Here is a 16,755-nt window from a genome sequence, read left to right as displayed (position 1 = left end):
CTGCTTCTGCTCCCGAGACCCCCGCCCGGAGACTGACAAAGTGCCTTGTGCCCCCGGCCCTGCCCCCAGCCTGCCACCCCGCCGCTGGCGTCCACTTTACTGGGATTCTCAGGAGGGACAGCTGGTTTGTGTTACATGCCTTCTCCCTCCTGTCCCCTGCCTATCTGTCCTGGTTTTAAATAGCTTATCTGAGCAGCTGGACGACCACATGGGCTTATATGGCCTGGGGTGCATGTTCCCTCAGCTCTGTCCCCGGCACCTGCCAAAATAGCAGCCAGCAGCCCCGCTCCCCCCCCCCCGCCGCCCCCCCCCCCAGGCTGTCTCCTGCCGCACATTCCTCCACCGCGGGGCTTGGCTCCCGGGCCGACCGCGTGTCTGCTTAAAGCCCTCTCCATCCCCTGCCCTCGCCCAGACCCTGCGAGGCCGCGCAGACGCCGCAGGACCGGTCTTCGGCAGCTCCTGCTCTGGGTAAGGCTCGGGCAGACTCTGGAGAGCGGAGGGGTGTCCTGTGGCCTGGCCCTTCTGTCCTGAGTCCCCGGGTCCTCTCTGAGAGGGTGTCAGAGCTGGGGGAGGCCCCGTTCCCTCGGGTGCTTCCGAGGAGGTGTTGCAGGGACAGGACCCTGAGACTAGTTTAACTGGCCCTCAGTGAGAGGTTGGAGGCTTGGGTTTGAGTCTGGGATCTGTCACCGAAGGGTGGTTTTGCTGGAAAGTCTTGGGTGAGCGGCTTTCCTTACCCCGGCCTCAGCTTCCTCATCGGTAGGAGGGGTAGATAATTGCCAGGCCTCTAAATACATGATGCTCCAACCCACGGGGCTCCCCCTCCAGGCAGAGGGCCCCTGAGCCTTCCCAGGGAAGGGGTCCCTCTCGATCCCCAGAGAGCAGAGTGAGGCCTTGTTCGCATCAGTCAGAACAGTCCTTGCGGCCGAATTCTCTTTTCCCGGAATTCAGACACTGTCCTGAGGCAGCAGGGACCCCTGGAGGCCCCTCCAGGCAGACACGGGGTTCATCTGACCTCCCAGACCCAGGACTGCACCCCTCCCCAGGCAGGGCACAGGCTGAGCAATGGGAAGAGACCCCCTTGGGAGACCCCTTCATGGGGGGTGAACCCAGCTCACTGGGTTAGAGGGTTAACCCTGAGTCCAGCTGCCCCCCACCCCAGGGTCCCTGCGAGTGTGACCCTTGCCCCATCCACCTCCGTATGCCCCCGGGGAGAGCGCTTGCTCTAAGCTCCGGAGGGAGAACCATTCCCTCTTCTCCTGGGCAGGCTGAGGACAGACTGGGAAAGGGACCGCCTGGAGCGCGGGGAATTTCAAAGCACATTCCTGTCCTCATGCAGCTGGGAAGCACCTGACCTCCTGAATTCCTCCCCTGACCCGGGTCTTATAGGGCAAGGCCTCCTTCTCTAGGGGCAGAAGAGGAATCTGAGAGGATCAAGTTGCCCACTGCCCCTCCCACTCCCCCCGTACCCTGGCCTAGCTCTGCTGGTGGGCTAACAGCTGCAGGCTTAGGAAGATTCCAGTTGAATGCTGGGGACAAGGGCTGAGGGATGGGACCCCCATTCCTCTGTTTTATAGACAGGTTAACTGAGGCCCAGAGAGGTTAAGTGACTTAACTAAGGTCACACAGCAAAAACTGGGTTTTAAACCCAGCTCTTTTGACCGCATGGCCAGCATTCTCTCTGCCTTCTATCGTTTTTGCTTTACTCCCCAAGAAATGTGACCCCACTCTCTTGGCTGTGAGGGAGACCGGCTAGAACTCAGTCTGCGGTGGCAGGTGGGGGCCCGGGCGTGGGCATTCTGGTACCTCGCCTGCCGGGTTCTCGACTGCCTCCAAGCTGGAGCCCCGCCCAGGCCCATCGCCTTCCTGTCACCAGTCCCCTGAACAATTGTCTTGCCTGCGTCCTCTCTGCCGAAAGCCCTCCCCTCCCCGTGGTCGGCAGGCTATTTTTAGGAGCTTGGACGGCACTCAAAGGAGCAGGGGGCGGTCTCTGGGGCTGTGCCCGATGGCTCTGAGCCCATGGGAGGGCGGGCGGGAGAGCAGAGAGAGACCCCAAGCCCCAGTCTGGCCACGCACCTTCCCTGGGAGGCCTCCCCTGCGCCGAGGTGACAGACTCCGCCCGGGGTTCAGGGAGGGGCTCCCCAGTTCTCGGGCCACCAGTTCTGGCTACTTCCCTGGGGCTCCAGGCACTGCTTCCTCTGCCAGACCCCCACCCACTCTGGGCTGGGGGCTCTTCCCCTGCCACTCTCCCCACAAGGCCCCATTTGAAGACCCTCTAGGGTGTGTCTTCTCAGGACACCCTACACATCTGACATCTCTTCTTCTCACCCACTACCACCCTCACCTGGGGGAGCCAACTTCTGTCCAAAGCTCCCTGTGCCTGGTCCCGCCCTCACTGCCCCACCGACTCCAGCGAGGGGGGCTGACGAGGGGGGCTGGCGAGGGGTCTGGCGAGGGGTCTGGCTCGCTGCAGTGCTCGCCCTGACCCAGCAGGACTGGATGAACTGAAGCAGGTTCAGAAGAGCAGCCAGTCCGAGGCTGCGGCGGTGCTGGGTCTGAGGAGGTGTTCCGCCAGAGGGGCCGCAGGGCAGAGGCTCCTTCAGAACTTCTCGGCCTCAGAGGGGCTGCCTTGCGGTGGACATCACGCCACCCGCCAGAGTTGCGGCTCACTGCGTGTCCGCAGATGGGTGCCTGGGGTGGGTCTCGGCCAGGACAGTGGGGTGTGCGGGGACAGGGGATGCGGGCGTGAGCGCCGCTCTCCGTGCCACTGTCACCGCAGGCTGAGTCGGAAGTTGGTGGCTGCAGCGCCGGGTGCCAGTGGGGCAGAGCCAGGAGCAGCCTCGCATCACCCCTTCGGAGAAGAGGGCACTGAGGTGTAGGGAGGTCAACGACCTGTCCAAGGTCACAGGCAAATGTGAGATGGAGCCAGCGCTGAAAGCCAGATCAGCCCCCCAGTCCCGTGCGGGCAGCCTCCACCCCCCCACCTTGGCTTCTCCCCGTCATTGCAGGGAAGTGACCGTAAAACGCTTTCCTCGGTGTCAGCCTGGTCCTCACAGACCTCTGGGCCGGGCAGCCAGGATGCGGGCACTCTGTCTGCGCTTTGGGAAGACTTGCCCCAATGCTCAGCTGACAGGAGAGTCTTGATTTTCTGTTCCTAGTGCAGTGGGGGGAGAATCTCAAGACGAGAGCTTCCCCAGAGAAGCTCCATTGAGTTGGACTTTTTATTGAGCCGGTGTAGATAAACACACTGCTGTGAGAAATGCTGTAGACTCACACACCGCCCAGTGTCCCCTGCGTAACACTTGCACAACCAGGTCCAAATCACAGCCGGGACGTGGAAGCTCCATCCGTGATCTTACTCGGATTCCCCGCTCTGCTTCAACTTTGTGGGTGTGTGTGAGTGTGAGTGTGAAATTCTCTTCCGTTTTAGCCTGTGCAGGCCCGAGGAGCCACCACCAGAGATACTGAGCAGTTCTAGAACCACAATCGTCCCTCGTGTGCCTTTTGCTACCACGCCCACCTCCCTCCCAGCCTCCCCACGACCCCGAAACCACCAATCTGTTCTCCATTTCCACAAGTCTGCCGTTTCGAGAATGTTATAGAGATGGAACCACATGCCTCGGCTTCTCCTCCCCCCAGGGAGAGTAATTCCCTGGAGGTCCATCCGGGGTGTCAGCTGCACCCCCGGTTTGCTCCTTCCTGTGGCCTTGTCACCATCCACGCCACGCTGTGCTGCTCCCGGGGGAGACTGCGCGGATGGGGCAGTGCTTCTCCCCGGGTCGCTGGGCGAGGCTGGGAAGGCTGGGGAAGCTTAGAGCTGGGGTTCAGACGGTTACCACGTGGTGCAGGTGTTGCTGTGCCCCCGCCAGAGGAGGCAGCGGGCTCTGCTGCCATCACGGGCGGATAAGGGGCCGGTGGTCAGAGTCTCGGGTGGACACCGGGCCCAGCGTTTCTCGCAGAGCCGGGAGGCCGGCCCTCCGCCCGTGCTGACTGTTCCTCTCTCCGGAGGGAAGCGGAGACCATGTCGGACGTGGAGGAGGCGGTGGACAAGTCCGAGGAGTGAGTACCGGGGTCCTGCTGGGGGGCCGTCCCCTCCGTGCACCTGGCCTGGGAGATGCTGGGGTGTGGGCAGGGGCCGTGCCCCTCTGGGGGCCCGGGGAGAGCTGCACCCCTTCGTTTCCAGCCCTGTGCCTCTGGGCTGCCCCGCGGGGTTGGCAGTAAAGACCCCATTCCCAGGGCAGTGGGCTCCTGCCGGGAGCTGGGCCTCCCGAGAACGGACCAGAGAGGTTCCGTGAGGACCCCGAGGCCACAGAGCGACCGTGCCCCAGGAATCCACCTCAGAGCCCTTGTAATCACTGCCCCGGGAGGCCGCTGTTCCTGCGCCGCTCTGTCTCCCGCCCTGTCCCGAGCGCCGGGGAGGGGGCACACACTGGCGGCCAATCACACAGTCATCTCCTGGGGGGAGTGGCTGCACAGGAGTGACACGTGTGCCGGCACGGCTTGGACCCCGCAGACCTCCCTCCTGGTTGCGGGGCGTGGAGGGCCTGGGGGGCTGCGTGGAGGGGCCCCGCCCGCCTGCCTGGACTTGGACTCCGGGTGGAGGGGGGTGGACAGAGCGCAGGGGACCAGCAGCTGAGCCAGGTTTCCTGGGGGTGGTCAGAGGCAGCTGGACCGGAGGCCGGGCCAGACCAGGCTGTGCGGGTGGGCAGAGCGGGCGGACGCCAGAACCCAGTGCGGAGGGCAAAAACTGGGCTCATCTTCAGGAAAAGGCCAGGGTGTGGTGTGTGGATGTGGGGTGGGTGTGTGTGTGCACGTGTGTGCAGCGTGCCCTGTGCTCCTGACGGCATCTCCCCTTGCACCGCAGGGAGCAGGAAGGTAAGCGCATGCCCCACGCTCACTGGGCAGGACAGCCTGCTTTGAAACTGATGGTCTCTTCTCTCCTCTCTTGGGGCCGCACCTCATCCCCGGAGCAGAAAGAGCCGTGGAAGGTATGGGGGACGGATGGGGTGGGAAGGAGGGGCGGCGTGGAGGGAGCACATGGTCCCCGCCCCTTGCTCTCAGCTGAGCAAAGACCCTCCACCAACCCCAGCTCCTAACTGGGATCAGCCCGAACCCTGGTGCTCAGGTCTTGGGGCAAAAGGTTTAAAGCTGTCTCTATCGCCCACCAGGTGGTTCACACGGAATCACTGCTTTTTTTCCAATTAATTATTTTTGCTCTTTTTCTCTAATTTTTTTTTTACCATGTAAAGTTTTAAATGCACATAAAAGTGGCAAAAATAGAATAATGCACCCCCCGTGCACCCATCACCCAGCTCAGCAACCGTCAACTTACAGCCCATCTTCTCTCACTTACTCCGTCTCTGCCCAGTATTTTAGAGCAGACAAATCATCTGCAGACATCACAGCATCCCACGCTTACATAGTTCAGTATGAATCTCTAAAAGATAAGCACTATTTAAAAAACATAACCATAATACCGTGATCACACCTAAAAACGTTCAGTTTAATACTTTATCAAATGAGATTATGAAGGTGTTCAGGTATCTGAGGCACGTCATGCAGACATGAAGACGTTATTACCTGGCGAGGGTCCACTCCGACCCTCGGATCTTTGCCCTTCCTACTTGCTGATCATTATCATTATCTTGGTCCTCTCCTCAGCGTGGTGCCCCTTCTCCCTGCAAGCACCTAACCTTCCCTTCCTCCTGAGTACTTGACACATGCCAGTGGTCAAGAGGCCTCTCTCTGTCCCTACCGTGCCCCCAATTGGCTCAGCATGGCCCTTGGGCCCCTCAGGCTTCTGCCCCCGGGAAGGGTGGATCCTGCCCCTTAGAGGCTCAGCAGACCCTCAAAAGCATCATGTCAGCACATCGTGCATGGACATTAGGAGGAGGGTCTCTGGGAGAGAACCAGGGGGCTCGGGAGCTGACCCTTGTTCCCGAGTCTTCTGGGGAAAGTGGGGGCTTCTTGCATTTGAGGCTCTTCCAGGGGTACCTGACAAAGAGGAGACACAGAGACACTCACAGGAGAACCCGGGGGGGCCTTGGGAGTCAGTTCTCAAGGAACACCACTCACATCAGAGGCTATTTGAATATTTTTTGAATCAAAAATCTAGCTCCACCTTCAGTTGTGTTTCCTGCAGACTCTCCATACGGTGGGTTTTCCTTTGCTTTGGAGGATTTGCCAGCTCCTGACAACAGGTTTTGGGGGATGAGGTTTGAGCCATAGACTCTGGATTTGGTACCAATCTGCCTGCTACCCACACTAGGATTTGGCTGTGAATTAACAAAATAATTCTCCACTGCGTTGGTGGTCTGAGTCCCTGGAGTGTCTGCCTTGCTTGCAGTGAATGGACCACACCCGGCTCCCTGGTAGCTAAGTCCCCGGCTGCCAGCGACCAAGAGAGCGAGGTCTGGAAGGGTGTCACTAAGCCTACAGGATGGACAATCCCAGGGCCTCTGCTTCCTTCAGGAGATAATAGTTCTACAGGCAGTCGGCCTTCCTAGAGTGGGAGTGCTGGGCCGTGCTTCCTTGCATGGGGCCGCTTCCTTCCAAGTCTGCCCTGTGCCCGGCTCTCCTGGAGACTGGAGATGTCTCGTGGGTCCCTGAGAGGCTCCTTCGGGGTCGGGATGTGGAGGGGTCTGACAATAGTGCGTTGTTCCCACTCTGGGGCCTCTGTCCCCGCGAGAGGGAGACGGGAGCCCTGGGGTCTGGAAGCAGGAAGTGACCAGGTACCCTGAGTGCCCCCCAGGGCCCAGGCACAGCCAAGCATCACCGATAAGGGAGTGCAGTTATTTCCCCTTTGCTGACCCCTGAGGCTCAGGGAAGCCACCGGAGCGGGTCTAGGAGTTGGTGGGCCAGGGCCTGGGCTCCACGGCCCACACCCGCGCCACCATGCACCGTCCACCCCTGCCCCGTCCTCCTGCCCCCAGGCTAACCTGTCTCGCCTCTCCCCTCGCGGCTGCCGCTCCCCGACCTCAGAAGAGGAAGCCCGGAGAGAGGACGGGACAGCGGTGCAGATCTGCCTGTCCCTGTGCTCCCACCCTGTCGTCCCAAGTTGCCCCCATGAGGAGGGGCCTGCACTGGGGTGGGGACAGTTGTGGAGCGGCCGGGGCCACTGCCCCTTTCCGTGCTTCCCGAGAGGGACCCAGGCTGGCCAGTCCCCCACCCGCTCCAAGTCCAGGATCCAGAGGGGACCGATGTCCGCCCCGCTGCACACACAGTGTTCTGTGCTGGCCCCGCCCTCTTAGGGGACAGCCCCCGGGCAGGGTGGCCGGGGTGGGAGGGGCCTGGGGACAGAATCATGGGGAGAGCAGCTGGGGGACTGGAAATAGCCCGAGTAGCAAGGACGGTATGTCAGCCTGCAAGTGTGCACGGCTGCAGGTGGACGGGGCAGGGTGGGGGCACAGACTCGGACTGAATTTTAGCGGGAACTTTCTGGTAGTGACGTCTGAGGATGCGGGGGCAGCTGGGGCGAGGTGGGAACTGAAACATCAGATGGGGTGGGAGAGGTGTTAACAAGATGGGTTGAAGGTGGACCCCACACCTGGCCATGTCCTTGCTAGCCAGCCCTCCCCTCTCACCCCTTCTGGAAGGATCTTCTTTGAGGTAAGGGTCCTGCAGGGATCAAAGAACAGGACTCTCCAGGCCTCAGAGAGGACTCAGACCTAGAACAAGAGTGGAAGCAGGGGGTGTGGATGCAGGGTGTGGAGGCTGGGGGTGGAGGCAGGAGGTGGAGGCAGGGTGTGGAGGTGGGTGTGGAGGCAGGGGGTGGAGGCTGGGGGTGGAGGCAGGAGGTGGAGGCAGGGTGTGGAGGCAGGGTGTGGAGGCAGGAGGTGGAGGCAGGGGGTGGAGGCAGGGTGTGGAGGCAGGGTGTGGAGGCAGGGTGTGGAGGCAGGGGGTGGAGGCAGGGTGTGGAGGCAGGGTGTGGAGGCTGGGGGTGGAGGCAGGGTGTGGAGGCAGGGTGTGGAGGCAGGGAGTGGAGGCTGGGGGTGGAGGCAGGGTGTGGAGGCAGGGGGTGGAGGCAGGGTGTGGAGGCTGGGGGTGGAGGCTGGGGGTGGAGGCAGGAGGTGGAGGCTGGGGGTGGAGGTGAGGGGTGGAGGCAGGGGGTGGAGGCTGGGGGTGGAGGCAGGGAGTGGAGGCAGGGGGTGGAGGCAGGGGGTGGAGGCAGGGGGTGGAGGCTGGGGGTGGAGGCAGGGAGTGGAGGCAGGGGGTGGAGGCAGGGGGTGGAGGCGGGGAATGGAAGCCAGGGGTGGAGGCCGGGGGTGGAGGCAGGGGATGTGAACATTTCTGTGCTGGCCTCACCCCCACCCCCACCTCCAGGCTTTCCAGCCCCCCTGCCAGGAGGCCACCACATGTAGTGCCTCAGTCAAGGTCATCATCAGCACCCCCTGCAGGCGGATCCCTGTGCCTGGCGCCATGCTGTCGAATGTGTCTATCTACTCGGAGTGCCTGACTGGGGCGGGGTCTACACCCTGCCAAGCAAGTGGATGAAAACAGAAACCCCCCTGACTCTTTGGACCGTACATACGTCCACATGCGGGGCGGCTCCTCCACCCACACGCAGTCCTGCTTTGGCCTCTTTCAAATACAGATGAAGGGTCTCCAGGGTCTGAGCCCGGGACAGGCGCTCCCCTGACCCCTGTGGTGCCGCATCGGGGGACGGGGTGGGGAAGGGGGCTGAGTCGACAGAAGGAGCCTGGCAGACCGCCCCACCCTCCTCTGGTGCCGCCCGGCGCCCGCCTGGCCTTCCCAGAGGCCTCCAGGTGCAGAGCCGGTCTCCAGGCCCCTGAGAAGGAGCTGATAGTAAATGTTTTAGGCTTTGTGGCCACCTGGTCCCTGTGGAAGCCACGCAACTCTGTTGTTGCGTGAAAGCAGCTTGGGCCGTGCTCCAATAAAACTTTATTTAGAGACAGTCTGGGGGCCAGATTGGGCCATAGTTTGCGGACCTCTGGTTTAAACCAAGAACAGAGTAGCCCCCATCTTGTCACATCAGTCACCCCCAAATTCATCCGGAACCTGGATGTTGCTGGCCCCTCCCCACACCTCCGCCCCGGGCTCTGCCTGCCAGCACGAGCGTGTTCACTGTGTCTGGTTCACTTCTCCAGAACAGGAGGAGGAAGTGGAAGAAGAGGCTGGAGGCGGGACTGACGCTGAGGAGACCAACACTGAAGGTGAGGCTCCGCCCGGGGGTGAGGGTGCGAGGGGCTCTGTCCTGGAGCTCGGGGTGGCGAGAGACCCAGAGCCGCTCCTACAGCAGCAAGAAATCCGCCTGGACTGAGCTTTGCAGCCTGGGCGGCCACTCGTCCTGTCGGGGCTCAGCCCTCGGTCGCCCTGTCAGTAAACGCTGGCCACGTGCCCCTCTGGTGCCCAGTGGTCTTGGGCCCAGGGCAGGTGCAGACGGACAGTTCCGGACCCCAGACCCCCACAGGGCACACTTGGCCGAGGACCTGTTGCAGGGAGGCTCTTGGCAGGGGTTTGAGCTCGGAACCAGGACCTTTACTGATTTCTCACGTTCTGTTTAGAAGGTGGAGAAGAGGAAGATAAAGAGGCTGAAGGTGAGGCCCGCTGGGCGTTGGGAGGAGGCGCTGGGGGTCCGGGGAGCCCCTCTAGCAGCTTGGGGGAGACCCCAGGGAGGCGGGGGAGGGGCTGGGGAAGGCAGGACAGAACTCGGTGACCATGCGTGTTTGGAGGTTGGGCTCCTCCTTGCAGAGGAGCTGCCTCGGTGGCGCCCGGGGGAGAGGGGCGATGTCCAAGGGCCCAGGCAGGGCAGGGCAGTGGTCACAGCCACGTCCACACACGAGGCGCCTGGAGGCCGGCTGAACCACTCGAGGGTGGGGAGTCTGGGGGAGGAGATCCCAGGCATGGATGGTCCATGGGGTGGGTCACTGCTGCGGTCATTGTTGGCCGGCAGCCTTCACCAGGGGCCCAGGTGGCCCCAGTCACGCCTCTGGAGGGGCGCAGCCAGTGGGTCTTGGGGTCACGCCCCATCAGCTTCCTGGTCCCGGGCTGCCAGGAGGTCTGGGGGCAAGCGAGGAGGCAGAGGCTCGGGAGGGGACTCTGGGGCCAGGACCCCCAGGGACCGTGCCCTGGACCCCTCCTCACTGTGAGGCCAGCACTGCTGAACGAGAGGGCTGTGCGTGCATGCGTCCCCCGAGACTCCCCCGGGGAGCAGCCCCGAGAGGGAGTGTGGGGTTTGCAACCCTGCGGCTTAGTTCTTTGGGTGCTCCTGCAACCCGGGGCTGGGAGGGACTCAGGTGGATGGGGAAACAGAGGCCCACAGGTGCCCAGCTCATCAGGGGCAGAGTGGGACCAGATCCAGGCCTCCTGACCCCGTGGCCGTGTGCTTCCCTTCTCTCCAGATGGCCCAGTGGAGGAGTACAAGCCCAAGCCCAGGTGAGTGGTGAGGCCCTGGGAGCAGAGGGCCCATGAGGGAGGACAACTGGGACAGGACCGCAGTGCACGGTGGCACAGCGGGCATAGACCACCACGTATGGTTTTACAGGTTGTGCACTGCACAAGAGTCTCTGCCGTCTGCTGCCAGGGTGTGTGGGGTTGGGGGAGATGGGGGCTGAAATCCACCCACACTCCATCACCAATTCCGGGCCCTGCCCCCGTCAGCACTATGTCCATCTAGAGGAAAGTGATGAACTAGCTGTGGCCCTGGGTGGACACCTTGTCCGACCCCACAGGAGAGCTGGGACTCCATCCTCAGTGGCTGAGGTGGGACGGGGGGGGTGGGGAAGAGGGAAGAAAATTCGGGGGAGCCAAGCACTGAAAGTGTGTCAGCCTCGGCGTGTGGCTTCAGAGCGTCACAAAGGGCCACACAGGGCAACTCGTTGCCACACACGTGACCCTGCCTGGGAGCTCTGGGTGCTGGGTGGGATGGGTGTTTCGGGAATGCCGACGCCGCCAGCTGACGGCGCCTCAGCACACGCAGGCGTCTCCCCGCGGTGCCTTCCAGCTAGAGTGGATGGTCTGAAACCAGCCCAGCCCGACAGTCCAGCCCCTTCCCCGTTCCCCCGCTGGTGTGAGCGCTGCAGTGTCTCCGTTCAGCCGCACACAGATGAGGCAGACGGGAAACCAAGGCCCAGCGCCCGGGGTCTGGAGTCCCACGGCGAGTGTGGGAGGGGGTGGGGACCGCCGCGGCCTCCTGGGCTCCTGGGGCGGTCCCATGGGTCAGCCAAGCTGTCACCCGTGCAGCCTCTCTACTTCCTGGCTGGGTGGCTGTGAGCCAAGCGCTATGTCTCAGAGTCTCGGCGTCCTTGAGTGAGACGACTGGTTCCTGCTCTGTGGGTAAACGTGAGGGCACGTGCGGGTGCCGTGGGACCCTGGTGCTGAGTGGCCTGGGGGCTCCTGTGTGCACGCCACGCTGGTGTCACTGTGCCAGTGGCCGGGTGGCGGCGGCCGCGTTTCTGCAGGGAGGAGAGGACCTTGCCCGCCCAAGCACCGCAGCCCCTTGGTCCAGGGAGGGCTTGGTGCTCACACCTCCTTCTGCCCACCAGGCTGTTCATGCCCAACCTGGTGCCGCCCAAGATCCCCGACGGAGAGAGAGTGGACTTCGACGTGAGTTGGGGCTTGGGGAGGGCAGGCCCCCTGGGAGAGACCTCAGGACCTCCTGGCGGAGGGGAGGTCACGGGCGGGGGGCACACAGTGCCCGACAGTGTCCTGGGTCCGGCCCCAACTGCTCTCCTGGACCCAGGCCCCTCCCCCCTGGCATGGGGGAGGTGGGCAGCCTCTGAGCCCCGCCCCCCCACCCAGGACATCCACCGGAAGCGCATGGAGAAGGACCTGAACGAGCTGCAGACGCTGATTGAGGCGCATTTCGAGAACCGCAAGAAGGAGGAGGAGGAGCTGGTCTCCCTCAAAGACAGGATCGTGGGTGTCGGGCCCCCTCCCCCGGTGGCTGGGAATGGGGTCCAGCAAGAGCCCCTGAGGCCCCAGCACCATGGTCTCTTCCCTCCCCCCCCAGAGGGCTGGAGCTGAGCCATCATCTCTGCCCCCCTACCTCACTCCCACCGGGCACCCCCCCCCACAACCCAGCCAGTAACGGAGGGAAGATGCGTGACCTCCAAAATCCCAAACCATTCTCCTGGGGACAAGAGGTTATTTGGATTCCTTCCTCCTCTCTACCTCCTGTGCTGCTTGGCCGACAGCAGGACTTGGCCTCTGTCTCCAGCCCAGGGCAGCGGCCAGTGGGGGGGCACTCAGGGGACACGGAGAAGCCCACCTGACATTCTTCAGGTGTTGAGGTCAGTCCCACAGCGGGCGCTCCCTCCGCAGGAGAAACGGCGGGCGGAACGGGCAGAGCAGCAGCGGATCCGGACGGAGCGGGAGAAGGAGCGGCAGACCCGCCTGGCCGTGCGTGACCCCCGCCGGGCCCTCTATGCGCAGACGGGCGCTCAGTCGGGGACGGCGAGCACCCCCTGGGCGCTGGGCGTTGTTTGGGCGAACTAGACAGAAATGCACTGGGCGTTTAAAGACCCCCCCACCCTCAGCCCTGCACAGCGCGCCCCCCGGGAGCTGAGGTCCCATAGCCCCCGTCCCGCGCTGCTGCCAGGGGCCCCGCCTCGGTAATGTCGCCCACCCCTGGGGCCCCATGCTCCTGGCCTGGGGGTGGCGGGCCTCACTGTCAGGAGTTGGGACCCCGTTCGCTCAGTCCCGTGTCCCCGGCCAACAAACTCCAGCACCAGGCCCCATGCCCGGAGTGCCCTCAATCCTCAGGACAGTCTGCTTGGCCACAAAGACCGCCAGCGCCAGTCCAGAAGCAGGGTGTCCGGCCCCCACCCCTAATCCACTCCCTCCCTGCCGGAAACCAGGAGGAGCGGGCCCGCCGGGAGGAGGAGGAGAACCGGAGAAAGGCGGAAGACGAGGCCCGGAAGAAGAAGGCTCTGTCTAACATGATGCATTTTGGAGGCTACATCCAGAAGGTGGGGGGCCTCCAGGCGTCCCGTGTCGTGAGGAGTGCCTGTGCGCGGGATCCCGGGAAGAAATGTCCAGCCGCTGTTGCGAGACTGAGTTCCCACGCCAGACCCGAAGCTGGCGCTCGCCCAGCTGGCTTTCCCTGGGAGGGGCTGCTGGGATGAGGGCTGTGGGCAGAGCCCAGAACACCACTGCCCCTCCCAGCCCTAGCCCCACGCTGGCTGGTGGAGCTGGCAGGCCCTGTGCCCCGTCTCACATCCACCGTGTGTGGCCTCATGCAATCCTGGAGCCTCAGTCTGCTCATCTGTAAAATGGGGTTAATGTCCACCCTGCCTGCTTTGAGAGGGTCAGATGGGCTACCCTGGAACGCGGCTAAGTGCTGCCTGGACGCAGGCTGGTTTGCTCCTGGGAGCTCACCCCCATGTCCTAGTGCTGGTGCCCATCCCCGCCAGATACTCCGTTCCCAGGGGTGGAGAAATGGGAAATTGATCTTCTCTGTGCAGCGGACACATCAGAACATTTTCTTAGTTTTCCAAGTCCCCAGCTCAGAACTGGGCCAGCCCCCTGGCCCCTGCGCCCCACGGCGACCCTACGAGCAGGGCCCTGCTGTCCAACATCCCCACTCCACCCCGGACGCACGTCCGGTAACTAAGGTGGCCCGCGGGTGGGGGGAACCGAGGCACGCAGACGTCCCTCTCTGAGCGGAGGAGACGTCCCTCTCCTTCCCGTGTCTCTGCCTGTGTCCCTGTGCCCTCCCCTCTCCCTGTCCCTGTCACTGTTTGCATCTTTCTCTCTGGGTCTTCCTCTTGCTGTCCTGGCTCTGCAGGCCCAGGTGGGTGCCAGTCCTCAAACCCTCCTCCTCCTCGTAGTTTGGGGAGCCCCAGGAGGGGAAGGCGTCAGGCTGTGGGGCGAGAGGTGGGGAGGCAGGGGTCCGGGGAGCCCCCACCTGTCTGTTTCCTGGGGAGCCCAGGCAGTTGCTGGCCTGGGGGTTGCAAGGCCGAGGCTCTGTCCCCGCTGGGTTTGGGGGTGCGGGGATAGGAGGGGGTGTGCTCTAACCCATTCCCCTGCTTCTCACCCCCTCCAGACGGAGCGTAAAAGTGGGAAGAGGCAGACGGAGAGGGAGAAGAAGAAGAAGATTCTGGCCGAGAGGAGGAAGATGCTGGCCATCGATCACCTGAACGAAGACCAGCTGAGGTGGGGCCCGCACGCTGGGGCTGCACCCGCGAGGGAGGGGCGTCGGGCCGAGGGCAGGGGCAGCGGCTCGCCTGAGCCACCAGGGGGCGCTGCCGCCCCACTTATTCCGTCGGCGGCTTCGGCGGGACCGCGACGGGCTGGACGGGGCGGCAGAGCCCCGCTCCCCTTCCCCGCCTGCGCACGGTGTCGGGGCGCCCCCCCCCCCCCGCGCTTCGGGGCTTTGTCCTGGCGGCGCCGGTGCCCCGTCCTCAGTCCCGGGCACTGCAGTCAGCCGGGGTGGGGGGCCTCGGCAGGCCTGGAGAGGGGAGGAGGGCTGGGATGGGGAGTGGTCAGGAGCAAGAGGGAGGCAGGTGAGGGCCCTTCCTTACTGCCGCCCGCCCACGGCCTGTGCAGGGAGAAGGCCAAGGAGCTGTGGCAGAGCATCTACGACCTGGAAGCGGAGAAGTTCGACCTGCAGGAGAAGTTCAAGCAGCAGAAATACGAGGTGAGCCGGCCGGCCCGTCCGCAGCCCCTCCCCGTCCTGCTCACCTGCCTGCCCGCTGCCTCGTCTGACGGTGCTCAGCGCCCACCGCTGGGCTGGCCGGTGCTTCTGGAGTCTGAGGGTTCGCTGGGGCTGAGCAGACACTTCCTGGGGTTCCAGCCCTGGGGTCTCCCCACTTCTGGCCTCGAGGCAGCAGCTCAGCGCACTGAGCACGACGGGGGGACCAGGATGCAAGGGCCAGGCCTCCCGGTGGAGGTGGTGCTGGGGACCTCACCAGGGACGCAGCCGCTTCACTTCTCACCGTGATGGCCCGGGGCCCTAGTGTGGGGTCCTGGACGCCAGGCAAGAGAGCGGCTCAGCCCGCTGGTCCTGCCCACCCCGTCCCCAGGCCAGCCGGGTCCTGAGCCGAGTGGGTGCCGGCGGGGTCACTCTCTCTTTCCTCCTTTTCTTACAGATCAACGTTCTCCGCAACAGGATCAATGACAACCAGAAAGTGTGAGCATCCGAGCTCCATCCCCCCCTTGCCCCCTCCCCCCTCCTCCCTGTCTCCCAGGCCTCCCACCCCTTCCTCCTCTCCTGTAGGGTCAAAGAGCTCCCCCCGCCTGAGACTGCTGCCCTGTTGAGCCTCTCGAGGCAGCTCCAGGTGGCCCCCTGCCCCTGGCAGCCCTCAGCGGCCCCCCACGCCCCCCACCTACCCACCATGGAGGGCTGCCCCGCGTCCTGTCTGACTGGGCCCTGCTTCTCCTGCAGCTCCAAGACCCGTGGGAAGGCCAAAGTCACCGGGCGCTGGAAGTAGAGCCTCAGCCTCCTCGGAGGCCGAGCCTCCTTCTCCCAGCATCTGCTCCTCACTGTGTCCCCGCCCTGCACACCCCCGGCTCCCGGGGTCCTCCAGCACCAGAGGCCGACTCCCACCGCAGACCAGGAGCTGGCCCAGCTGGAAGCCGCACTCGTGCCCGACCGCGCCCCCACGCCCACCCTAGCCAGTAATAAAGGCCACCACGCACCCACGGCGTCCTCTCACTTCTCTTTAGAGGGGGAGAAACTGAGGGGCACCCTGGCCTCCCAGGGACTCGGGGCGGACAGCAGCCCTTAGGGACACAGGCCCCTGGACCAGGGCTTTCTCATGCTCCCGGTGGGGAGGGGGCACGGCCCGGGGATGCCCACGCTTTCCCCAGCCTGGGCCGCAGGGCAGAGAGGCTGTGATGGGAGCCCCTGGCGGCACCTCACGGCCCCCAGGGCTTCACGAGTGAGTCACTCCCGGGAACAATGAGGCCTCGGTGCACACCTGCTGTCTTCCTCTCTGGGCCAGGGTGCGAGAAGCGGGCGGAGGAAGGAGGCCAGTTTCATCAGGCGGCTCCTCAAGCCTCAGAAGACGGCCTGGGCCCGTCTGCGTGCCTCGGTCCCCCCCACCATCTGGAGGTCCTCTTGGGCTTGAACTGCAAGCCGGGGTCGCAGGGTCACAGGGTCCCTGAGCTGAAGAGGCTGGGCCCTGGTCCAGTCGGCAGAGGACGCGGAAGCCGCGTGGAAGGGGGCGGGCCGCCCTGCCCTCTGGAGTCCCCTGAATGCAGCTGTCCCTCCGTCCAGGGTCCTCTGCTCAGTTCTCACTCCTCCACCGGAAGGGGCACAATGAACACTTCGGGGTGGGGTGAGGCCTCCCACCCTCTTCCAGGCAGAGTGAGCTCTTTTCTCCCTGCTCTGCACACCCTGGCCCTGTAACTGTCACGGTCACGCCACCTCTTACGCATGGAGGACAAGTTTCCTGTTCTCTGGGCATCGCCCTTCCATGCTCGAGAGACGTGTGGGCCTCTTTGTCTGGTGCTGTGTGCCGAGCCCCATGGTAGATGCTGAGATGAAAAGGCTATGGTCCCAGGGCACCTGGGAGGGGTGGGGCCTGGGGTCTTGGCCTCATTCCTTGTTCATTCACTGATTCATTCAGTAAATGTCTCCTGAGCCCCAAATGTATGCTAGCTGCTGTGCCGGGGGGCGGGGGTGCTGTGATTAGACAGGGCCGCCCGACCCTCGGGAGCTCGCAGCCCGGTCGGGGAGAGACACAGCAACAGAAGGCTCCAGCTCCGCGTGATAGCAGGGGTGCACGGGGGCTGAGGCAGTGCAGACCAGGGCCCCCCGGCCTCGCCCTGGCAGGTAGGAGGGCTTTCTGGAGG

General features: G+C 64.0%; 1 protein-coding gene across 4 annotated transcripts; it reads left to right on the top strand.

Moving 5' to 3' along the window:
- Nucleotides 1–360: 360 nt before the first annotated feature.
- On the top strand, nt 361–15,598 carry TNNT2 (troponin T2, cardiac type). Of its 4 annotated transcripts, none has more exons than XM_036872468.1 (15): nt 361–468; nt 4,011–4,056; nt 4,862–4,872; nt 9,105–9,170; nt 9,525–9,554; nt 10,359–10,392; nt 11,502–11,562; nt 11,758–11,874; nt 12,280–12,357; nt 12,816–12,926; nt 13,745–13,750; nt 14,003–14,112; nt 14,506–14,596; nt 15,048–15,088; nt 15,344–15,598. In XM_036872468.1, exons 2-15 carry the CDS (start codon nt 4,019–4,021, stop codon nt 15,387–15,389), a joined length of 840 nt encoding a protein of 279 aa, XP_036728363.1. In that variant the 5' UTR covers nt 361–468; nt 4,011–4,018; the 3' UTR covers nt 15,390–15,598. The 4 variants fall into 4 exon arrangements, with proteins under 4 accessions (XP_036728363.1, XP_036728372.1, XP_036728345.1 ...); XM_036872450.1 differs by having other exon boundaries at nt 362–468; nt 9,522–9,554; XM_036872460.1 differs by having other exon boundaries at nt 366–468; nt 4,006–4,056; nt 9,522–9,554.
- Nucleotides 15,599–16,755: the final 1,157 nt, after the last annotated feature.

This window comes from Balaenoptera musculus, chromosome 1, assembly GCF_009873245.2.
Source record: "Balaenoptera musculus isolate JJ_BM4_2016_0621 chromosome 1, mBalMus1.pri.v3, whole genome shotgun sequence".
NCBI lineage: Eukaryota > Metazoa > Chordata > Mammalia > Artiodactyla > Balaenopteridae > Balaenoptera > Balaenoptera musculus.
This window is presented reverse-complemented; position numbering and strand designations above follow the sequence as displayed.

What these genes read in the sequence shown, in the direction of transcription:
- TNNT2 (XM_036872450.1), top strand. Translation starts at nt 4,019, where the DNA reads ATGTCGGACGTGGAGGAGGCGGTGGACAAGTCCGAGGA. An exon ending in CTGAACGAAGACCAGCTGAG is followed by an intron (nt 14,113 to 14,505) that starts GTGGGGCCCGCA and finishes CGGCCTGTGCAG; the next exon opens with GGAGAAGGCCAAGGAGCTGT. An exon ending in TCAAGCAGCAGAAATACGAG is followed by an intron (nt 14,597 to 15,047) that starts GTGAGCCGGCCG and finishes CTTTTCTTACAG; the next exon opens with ATCAACGTTCTCCGCAACAG.